Genomic DNA, 11,378 nt, shown 5'->3' on the forward strand with positions numbered 1-11,378 from the left:
TTTTTTTTCTGAAAGACAAGATATCTACTAAAACTAAAGAAAAAGTGCAAATACCAGACTTTAGGTCTGGGAACTGATGCCCCCTTTCGTAAAAACAGCTCTATTTATTTTATACTATAAACGATAATATAGATGGATATAAATTATAGTTCAACAGATTGTATTACTATAACACTGCTTTAGTAAGCAGCACTTTCAGTAATAGTAATCAATAATAAGTATATACTATATAGTATATAGCCTTACTAAAGACTATTTTATAAATAGTTCTAGAACTAGGTAGTTGATCTGTTTTATAAAGTATTTAAATGATATCTTAAAAATATTAGTATTTAAAAATCAAATACTATTATAATTATTAATTTTATTTAGATAACTAAATACTTTACAAAATTCAAAAGAATTATTTGTCAAATTTCTGAAATGTCTTGACAATCATTATATTATTTTATTTATAATTAAAACAAATGATTAAGCTTATACTTATTTCATTAACAGCCGTTTATTATTTAATTAATATTAAAGTAGGTATTTGAGTGGTATTTCAAAGTTAAAATAAGTATAGCAAATTTTTCCTAAGTTATAGGTAGTACAAAGTTCTATATTATAATGATACATACATATCATAGCATATCTATATAATATTTTTAGTACATTACATTTTATACACATATAAGTACATTACGTAACATTTTAAATAAAAAATTACACAATTAATTTTTTTTTGTACAAGTGAACAACTAAAAGAAGTGTTTAAATATACATGCCAAGTATTCGAATTTGTTCTTTGGAAATTTATTGTGAATATTTTTTAATGTTTATATTTGTAACTGCATTTTGTATTTACCATTATCAAAGTATTTTTTACTAAGCTATATGGTAATCAATAGTGATGTGGTAAAAATAAAAAACATAATAATATAAATAATAATATTATGATTTATGGATGACGATGATAATGGGATACTGGATTTCCAGAACAACTGCTATCAGCAGGGTGTCAGTAGATACAACGTGAAATGTCTTTACAACGAGCATAACCTACAACAAATATCAATCGTGATATCGTCACGTACTTAGGGTCATTATACGCTTGTAGCTCTACAGGACTGTGGACAAGATACATAATTTATCATGGCTAGATGACGGATGTAAACAAAATTGAAAATAGTTACGAATACAAATTACTAAAAAGTATGTGTATAACTGTATGAGTGCACCGTACACAGCACAGTCGCACAGACAAAGATCGAATTATGTTTATAAATAAAGGGTAATTATTTTTTTCTCATACCTTCTAGTTTTTTATTTTAATAATAATAGTAAAATTGATTTATCGTTTCCCATTATTAATATTTCCTGTGTTACCATAACATTTAATGTACCCTAATGAAAATATTTTAAAAATTATTATAGAATTTGACATTTTTAACGGTGTGTGAGATTTTTATTGATTTTCTAGAGGTCTATAATTTTACCTTTTAGATTTACTGTTTACAGGTGATGTGCAAGACATTGGGTTGTCATTATGGACACCGAGTCTATAAGGTCCATGAGTGAGTACAGTTCCAAATCCAAATACAAGAGTCACACACTAAAATCTAGTGGTAATCACAGATCTAACAGTTATAAGTAAGTTTTTTTAGTTTCTTACTTCACAGCTTATAGTTTTAAATCATTTTTAACATCTTTATATTGTGTAGAAACAATACTCGAACTGCTCGCAAATATTCTGATAGTTTAAATAATCCATACGAAACAACTATGGCACCATATCAAACTACTGTGATGTTAGATGATACAAGAGATGGACAAGATGTTGTTGAAGTACAAATATTACCTCAAGTAATTATTCATGTTAATATTACAAATATAATATTAATAATAATAAATTATTTTTTTGTCTTTAATTTGTTCTAGTATTAGTTATTAGTTTCTTATTATCCAACATAAATTTATTCATTTTTCATTCCTATGTATAATTTAGGTGCCTAAGTCAATGCAATACTTATGTTGTTATAAAACTATTAAACTTGATCAATATCATAACACAATTTACTCTGCTTGTTTTTGTTAACTTTAAATCATCTTAAACATTTTCATAGTTTAATGAACTTTAATAACATATTAAAGAAATTAAGCATTTCTTATTGCATCTAATTAGTAATACTATTTTAAACATTAAAATATTTATGTATTAATATTTTACATTTTAATGTTGTAATAGTTTATAGCTATAACTCACTCTAAAATGATAATATCCATGAAAGCATATGACATTTCTTAGATAATATTCTTACCTTTAAATTTGATTAAAGGTAAATTTACTCTAATACTAAAGCTAACTTCATATAATGTGTTCTGCTGAACGCTAATTTGCTATGATGTATACTAGTAAGACAGAGACAACACATGCTTCTTAATAGCTTTGTTTAATTTGCAATGTCACCTAAACCTTGCTATTTTAAATGAAGAATTATAATAAACTGTTAAAAGACAAATCTATACTTACCAGAATATTACACCATATACAATCACTAACACTACATTTTATATCAGACCTTTTATGATGAGTGATATTAAAACAATTAGAGTATTTTAAAAGTGATTCTTTTAGATAATCGTGAAAACTCTCCTATCAGAAAATAAAATACCTTGATACTTTCTGGGAAGAAAATTATGTAGATATCTTTTGGTTTAAGTCAGTTGGTTTTAGTATGTTTTTCTCTTCCTTTTTTCACTTTCAAACGAAGTATTACTATTTGGCGACTTCCTAAACAAGTAATTTCATGTTATTTTTTTCCCACTTTCTTCATACATGTTTATTGTGTCATTTTGTTTAGATTATATAATTCTTTAAAAATATATAAACATATAGGTATATATATATCTTGTTTTTTTTATTCATTAATAATAGGTATTACTGATAAATTATTATAATGATTTTATATGTTTAACATTTTATTATGTTTTTATATTTAGGATGAAAATTGGGGTGAAAACACTACAGCAATTACTGGTAATACTTCAGTACAGTCTGGATCGATGGAAGAAATGGGTGCTCTATGGCCTGATACCGAGCAAAAAAGTGCTTTTCCAATATTGTGCCATCGTTATATAGCTACTACCTTGACTGGGCTTTTGTCTCTAGTCGCTTTTCTTAGCCCGTTAGCTATGCTAGTTTTACCAAAATTAGGTAATGTATTCTTAACATGTTATTAAATATTTTATATTTGTTAGTATGCTTACTCTTATAAGCCAAATTTCATCTTTTTTTACTTTTGTTTAATACATTAACATAAACTTTGGATACCTGTGTAGTAGTGTTAAGCCATCAAATATAATTTCATAATTTTAATTTTTTTTTATTCTAAAAACATTTAGAAATAAAAACAATTATTATAATTATAACACATATGTAGCAGTTGGTAAAAACTCATGTGGATGTGATCTCTTATAATGATTTACTCCAATTTCTTTCTAATATTTTACCATCACTACTGCATGATAATTAAGATTTTATCAAATTAAAATTCTATATTAAGTCATCAAATCACTATTAAAATTACTAGAAGTTAAGACCAATACAATTATGTAGGTACTTACCTACATTAAACTTATTTGGCATTAGGTGTGTACCTATAAGACATTTTTTTTTAAATTTATTTAATGTAATTGGTTATTAATAAATATATTAGTATATTGTAAGGTATTTTTCAACATAAATAATAACAGTTAATTATTTACAAATAAATATAAATGTACTATAATATGAAATAATAATGATTTATTACTGTTATTTTAGGATTTTCGTAGAAAATTTAAGTCTATACATGATTAAAAAATTTAAAAAAAATTTTGAAAAGTAATAGATAATTTGAACATTTTAAATAATTTTGTCATTATTTATATTATTTATATAAATTATTAAACTAGTCTATAATTTAACATGATTATTACTTAAAATGTATTACATTAATTATTTTACCTATTAAAAATAATATTTCTGACTTGTTGTTTGTGGGAGCAAAATGATACTTTTACCCCCACAGAAAAATTAGCATGGATGCAAGTGCATCCTCATGCACCCACCTCCCAAATGTCATTTATACATTCTAATATAATATAAATATTAAATTAAATTAATATTGTTATTCTTTTAAATAGGTGTTTTTAGTCCTGCAGCTACAAATCTTAGCCCTCAACAAAGAGAAACCCTATTAAATTGTGGTGCAGAATGTAAAGGAGTATTAGTTTCATTAGCATTCAAAATGTTTTTATTGGCTGTGGCGTCATGGGCAATTTTCCTACGTCCAGTGAAAGCAACCATGCCCCGTATTCATGTTTTTAGAGCAATTGTCTTAGCATTAGTATCAATTTGCTGTGGTATTTTTTGGCTTTTTTATGTAGTTCAAGTCACGGAGGGTAAGTTTTGAATTTTATTACTCAATAAAAATTTTAATTGTATAATATGTATTTTTAAAATCAAGAAACCCTAACCATTTCTTTATGAAACAATCACATTAAAAATATACATTCTTATTATATATATATAATAGAAATACATTTAAATATTGTGTTCACAAAGAAAAATACTACTTTTCTTATCTTAAACTTGAACATAAAATCTGAGTAGAGTTCAAAGTTGTGTAAGAACTTGTATTAGAAAATTTTCACATGTTAAATTTAATGCTTTTAATTATTATGGAATTTTGTAAACTAAATATCTAGTATTAAATATACTAGTTATTAGAACAGCTTAATTTTTAAAATATTTATTTTTATTTCAGATGTAGGTAGGATTAATATTTTTCATAATGATTTTTGATAACTACAAAATACTATTAATGGTAATTTATCGATAGTTATTTTCAGTAACAGATTTAAATTGTCCAAATGTACTAGAAATATAGAAGTTCTGATAAAAAAAAAAAAAATAGAAAATATTATAATTTATTTTACTATCCAAATGAGATAAAAATCAAAAAGTTTTATAAAACACTCCTTTACTTAGCTTATTCTAGAAGTCATAACGTATATGTTATTAATATTAATTTAGTGTTTTTTAAGATTTCTATTTATTTTACTTGCTTATAAGTTATAAAATATAAAATGTATTTCACAGAATATTTTATTTTTCAGGAGTACGAGCGACAGCTACAGGTGAAGATCTACTTGAATATCGTGCCTTGGTGTCTTATTCTTCTTCGCTATGTGATTGTCTACTTTGTATTCATTATGTTGCCATAGTGTTAATGGAAATAAGACATCTTCAGCCAGTTTTCTATATCAAGGTATTTATTAAATAAATTAAGTAACATATGCTCGTTTTATGTGTTGCCTATTACTACATAAATTAGTTCTTAAAACATAAAATTATGTAAAATAATATATTTTTAAAAAAAGTTGGATTTTAAAATTTTTAATTATTAAGTATAAACACTTAAATAGATCCCTTCGTATAAATCATTTTTTTTTAAATGTCTCTTTTGTATTTTATAAAAGTAAATCAATATTAATATGTATATGTTCTATTAACTAATTTGAAAAAGTATTTTGTATACATAACTTAGTTTAATTTGAACTAAATAATCTAATAATTTATTTATTTGTGTGATAGATAGATAGATTAAATTTAGAGAAGTTATGTGATTTGGTGAATTTATGTCGTATTGTAATAGACTGATGAGATGCTTCATTTATACAGTATTATTCTATATTGTGTGGGGTATTAGTCTATGCATTTATTGTGATAATAGAAAACCTCTTGAAATAGCTTAAAATGATGATAATTATTATTTTATTCTTTATTTGAAACTGAACCTTTGTTTTGGTGTAAACATTTAGTCAACATTATTGAGTAGGTATAATATTTGTTATTGCCAATGTCGTACTACCTAAGTACTTTTAATTGTTACAAAGGTAAAAAAAAATAATAATTGTAATGTATAAATAATAGTTGGTGATAATGTTTAAAACAAAATAAGTAAGAATGCATTAAGTTGTAATGACAAAAAAAAATTAATTTGCATTCTATCTATTTATTTTATAATATATTTAAATTCTTATCATAAATTATAGGTTGTTAGGAGTCCTGATGGTGAAAGTCGATCATATCCTATTGGTCAATTAAGCATTCAACGTGCTGCTGTTTGGGTTCTTGAACGATATTATACTGAATTTTCGATATACAATCCATACTTAGAACGTTTACCCGTCTCCAAATCTAAAAAAAATGCTTCTAGCTTTAAATTTTATGATATTGAGGGTATTGGAAGTAACACGCTCCAAATGAGTCAATCAAGAGGTACAATGAATGGTCATGCTAGACGTCGAGATTCAAGTCATAACGAACGGTTCTATGAAGAACATGACTATGAACGAAGAGTTAAGAAGCGAAGAGCTAGGCTCTTAACAGCTGCTGAAGAAGCATTCACCCATGTCAAACGATCACATCATGATCCTGGTAATTATTTTACATTTAATATTATGCCTTTTTTTTTTTACATAATGTTTATAAGTTATGACTTATAAATCATAAGTAACTAACCTTTTGTTCTAAGGTGGCGGTTCTGCCATGGATCCTTATGAAGCTGCTCAAGCTGTTTTCCCAACTATTGCACGATCTCTTCAAAAGTATTTAAGAGTAACTAGACAACAGCCAAGGCATACTGTAGAGTCAATTTTGTCTCACCTTGCCTTATGTTTAACTCATGATGCTTCACCAAAAGCATTCTTGGAACCTTACTTGAGTGCATCTCCTGTATTACAAGTAACTTTTTAGATTAAATAATTTATTCATTATTTTTGTCATTATAATTTTTTACAAACATATTTTTGTATTATTTTTTTTTAGAATGAAAAAGAACAAAAATCACTTCAATCTTGGTCATTAATTTGTAATGAATTATTGACTCGAGCACTCAAAGACGGAACTGTGTTTCAACTACGACAAAATGATCTTTCACTTTTGTGTACAGTACATAAACTTCCCCATTTCAGTATTATAGAGGAAGTTATTAATCCAAAATCAAATAGATTTGTTCTTAAGCTGAACTCTGAAACTTCTGTCTAAATGTTTTATTATTTTTAACATATACTATTAGACTTGACAGACCAAGATTCAATGTATTTTCTAGTCTTCAAATTTAATTGAGTGTAAACTACTTAATTTTTTAACAGTATATTAGGTATGCTTCAAAATTAAGTGTATTATCTTTTTTCTTATAAATTTAGAATATAATATGTTTCTATATAATTACTAGTTTTCTTTTTCTAAGTGTTACTCTTAGGTGGTCTTACTGTGGTTCAATTTCTAGTTATATTGTTTTTGGCTAAACACTCATAAACTAAAAATGGTATGTTAGCAGGTGCATGATAAAAGCAATTAAGTGAAAATTATTAATGAACTTTGTGTGCGGTATGCATTAAAATCAAATATGTAGTATATACATAAGATGCAATTGAATTTTTCAAACTTTTTATTAGCAAAATTTTTAGATTTCCAAACATTTTATTGTGCATTGTTCAATATCTTTGCATTGGATTTAGAATTTTTATAACTCAATAGCATTTATCTGATTTCCTGATATTTTATAGCTTTATGTTTTCATGATGTGCATACCAATTAATTTAATACACTTACTTTTGGAACATACCTCATATATAACTATCATAGTATTAAGGCATATTGTGTAACACATCTTTATCTGCTTATTTTCAACAATTGATTAGGTACATTTAAATTATTAGTTATCTATCATCTATCAGCGGTTCTTAACCTGTGGTTAGCAGCCCCTGGGGACCACAGCAGCTTTAATATGTTGTGACAAGATATAATTTTAAATCTGTATGTATTGTTATGTCTACTTATGTAATTATAATATAAAACATTTATTATAATTTTACTTATTACCACGAAATGTAAAAAAAAGGTATTCGAAAAAGATTGGTAAGGGGATCTGTGATCTACAAAAGGTTAAGAACCACTGCTATATACAATATACATTTATATATGTATGTAGTATAGGTCTGATTGATCTGCATTTTTTTACTTTATCTTGATAAATTAGTAAAAATTAGATATTCTTCCAAGATATTATTTGATTTTAAACACATAATTTTGAATGATTTATAAAAAAAAATTATATTATTTTAAAAAGACTGTTAAATAAAATAAAATTATTTTTTCTATCGAAATATCAATTGTAATATCTTAAAGCTCAATTCATCGGGGCCATATACATATTTTTTTTATTACAATATTGCCATAATGGTCCAAACATTTAATTTATATTCCTTGCAATGTGTCAAGATATTTTTACCACAATTTTATTTTCAGTATTATTTCATCTTAAATTTTATTACTATTATATTTTATACTTTGAAATTTTATTACTCATTTAATTTAGTTATTTTTTTATTTTTATAACTTTTTATATTTTAAGTTATTATTTTAATAGAGATAAAAATTTATTATTGTATTTAATCAGCCTACATTTAGTACCTGTTTTATAAAATTATTATGGTACTCAATATTGTTTTTGGGTTGAATGGGTGAGTTTTTATACGCACAAAAAATCTATTCTAAATTTATTGATAAGATTATTTTTACTCAATATATGAATTATAAACCTAGTTAACTAATGACATTATTATTTAATATAATACATTTTTGTAGTGCAATTTTTTTTATTTATACATATTTCAACATTTGTTTTATACCAAATTATATTTAAGTTTTAATTATAAGTCCCAAATGTAACGTATGTAACGTATGTATAGTGTATACGTGATAATTATAAACTTATTAAAAACATATTAATGTAACATGAAATGTTAATAATTTAATATGAAATATTAAAAAAAAAATGTGTATAAATTATTTTATTTTTAATTTGTAATTTACTGGTATCCATAACCTATTAATCAAATATAAATATTAAAAAAGTCATACAAATTGAATGACCCAATAAATCATTAAAAGATATTTTTGTTGTAATGCTTTGGATAGAATTTGAAAGAAACACCAATTTTTGGATAAATTATAAACAATACCTATAGGTAAATAGACCAGTAGAGCCCATGGTAATTTGGGGCCTTTAGTTATAGGATTATATTTCACTATATTTGGTAGTTTTGGTACTATATAAGGTATTTGAATTTATAAAATATAAATAATATTATTAATCAATTTTCAATAAATAGTTATTTGATAGTGTTAAACTGCGCACGAAGTTAAGAGTTGAGACATTTTATTGCGTATTATTATGTGTCACTTAAACTAGCGCTGCCATCACTGATCAAACTAGTACCTAATTACCTATCTCAGGCGAATATGTATTATAATATCAAAATGAATGTACAACAATATGCATAATAATATAATGTCAAAAAATTTATATTTGTATAACATTTATTTTGTAGGATTTATTACGTGTTATAGCCGTCGAGTTATTACCATCTGTCCATTTGCGGGGGATTTCGTAATTTCGGTTACTGAAGCCCAAACAAGTAGTCTGCAATATAATTATATTATCTATACGACTATACTCGTTAACGATAGTCAACTATAGTCCATAAACCATTTTCAATGAAGTTAAAATGACATATTGATATGACAATAATCCATGTGTTGTAACCGTCTGTCGGGGTGCTGCGAAGCTCGAGTACCCCATGTCCTCGTGACATTGTAAACGATGAGTCAATGAAACAGGAAAATAAAAAAAAGGGTGTACATTTATAGTAAGTCCATGGTATAGTATATCATATAATATTATAATTCGTCGACATTTTATTTTTTCATTAATATCTAATTGTTAAAATGCAGAAGTTATCATTTTATAACTTTTTAAATTGATTTTCGATAATAAGAATATAATTTATTTTAAAAATATAATTTATTATGATTACCTACCTCCGTCACACTCGTCTCCGTCTTATGAACATTCACAATATTAAATTTACGATCAGCAAAAACAATTTTGTTTTGTTACCTCTCATGTTAAACTGTTGAACTAAATCGACCTATTATATATTATAGCTACTAAATAGTGTCTATACTGAAAGGTAAGAACAATATCAACTGTGTTTGTAGTTGATATATTGTAATACATCATATATGTTGATTTTTTAACGAAATATAAGTATTTTGATATCTATTCTTACATAAGTATGTTGTACTGTTGTAGGTAGGTACTTATAAAATATTTCAAAATTAAAATATCACAGAAAATCAATATTCAAAACCTAAAACACAGACGATATTTATACTCATATAGTCATATACCTTTAAGTTTGGCTATTGGTCAATTTATTCTAACTAATATGTATTATATAAAGCCGACTATATAACATCGCAAAATTGGTTTTGGTATAAACGCAAAATGTCTACGATGTACTTTTGTAAGACGGTGACAATTTGGCAGCAAAAGCAGTCAGCAGACGTCACATCTTCTTAACAAATTGTATGAAGAAATTTTTTTCTTGCTTGAATTCATTATTTTCAAGATTTTGGGCATTCCAAGAAATTAGAAAAATATGGGCCGCATGTTATACCTATTTGACATAATATTATAATACTTGCACGGAATATACAATATGAAATATAAGTTATATATTTCATATAGTCTGTGATGGTACAATATAATATTATGTATTACAATAGCAATCCCATATGCTTGTCTCCGTATGGTGCACAATGTCTCAGGGACTATAGCCAATTAGGAATCGTTCGACAATAGTCAATTAATCAATTTGACAAGCCGATTTTCAAGATTTAAAAGTAAAAAATATTGCTATAATAGCTACTCTTCTTTCATGATGTTGTGTAAAAAAAAAACGAAAAAGAACATAAAACAATATAATAATATATAAATATACAGCGTGTGCTTTTTGCGCCAAAACGAAAATCCATTCTAATTGGCTAAATGTTTCACACACCAACAATTTAATGAGCAGACACGTTTATACAGTTTTTTTTCAGCCGTTTTTTCAACTCGGCCAAGGATAATGACTATTGTTTTTTTTTTTAGTATTCAATTTTATTGTTTACGTATTATATTATAATATTATATGTATACCTATAAAATCCTGAATAACGTATTATTCTGCCGACATATTTTTATTTCATAAAATAATGACGTGCATAGGCGTATAGGGTACTCAACAGTCAACATTTATGAATTTGGATTATACTACTATTTTGTATTTTTAAATATTCTATACAGCGTTCTCAACTATTATAAATTATAATAATTAATACTTCTGGTTTTTTATTTTTGTATATTATAATTTAAGCTTCGAATGTTTAATTTTCAAATGGAAACCACTTAATCTTTTTCATATTCTTTAATAAATACATGCTTATTAAAAAATTA

The 11,378-nt window shown here is 25.3% G+C and overlaps 1 protein-coding gene across 1 annotated transcript; it reads left to right on the plus strand.

Moving 5' to 3' along the window:
* The first annotated feature begins 1,079 nt into the window (after nt 1-1,079).
* LOC114129632 (vang-like protein 2) lies at nt 1,080-8,476 on the plus strand. Its single transcript, XM_027994433.2, has 9 exons — nt 1,080-1,273; nt 1,501-1,632; nt 1,704-1,845; nt 2,983-3,196; nt 4,168-4,425; nt 5,143-5,294; nt 6,082-6,466; nt 6,564-6,772; nt 6,857-8,476. Exons 2-9 carry the CDS (start codon nt 1,529-1,531, stop codon nt 7,073-7,075), a joined length of 1,683 nt encoding a protein of 560 aa, XP_027850234.2. The 5' UTR covers nt 1,080-1,273; nt 1,501-1,528; the 3' UTR covers nt 7,076-8,476.
* The last annotated feature ends 2,902 nt before the right edge of the window (nt 8,477-11,378 follow it).

This window comes from Aphis gossypii, chromosome 1 (genome assembly GCF_020184175.1).
Source record: "Aphis gossypii isolate Hap1 chromosome 1, ASM2018417v2, whole genome shotgun sequence".
NCBI lineage: Eukaryota > Metazoa > Arthropoda > Insecta > Hemiptera > Aphididae > Aphis > Aphis gossypii.

Coding starts and splice junctions, on each gene's coding strand:
- LOC114129632 (XM_027994433.2), top strand. CDS start 1,529: ATGGACACCGAGTCTATAAGGTCCATGAGTGAGTACAGTTCCAAATCC. Junction 1,633..1,703: donor CACAGATCTAACAGTTATAA/GTAAGTTTTTTT, acceptor TATATTGTGTAG/AAACAATACTCGAACTGCTC. Junction 3,197..4,167: donor GCTAGTTTTACCAAAATTAG/GTAATGTATTCT, acceptor TCTTTTAAATAG/GTGTTTTTAGTCCTGCAGCT.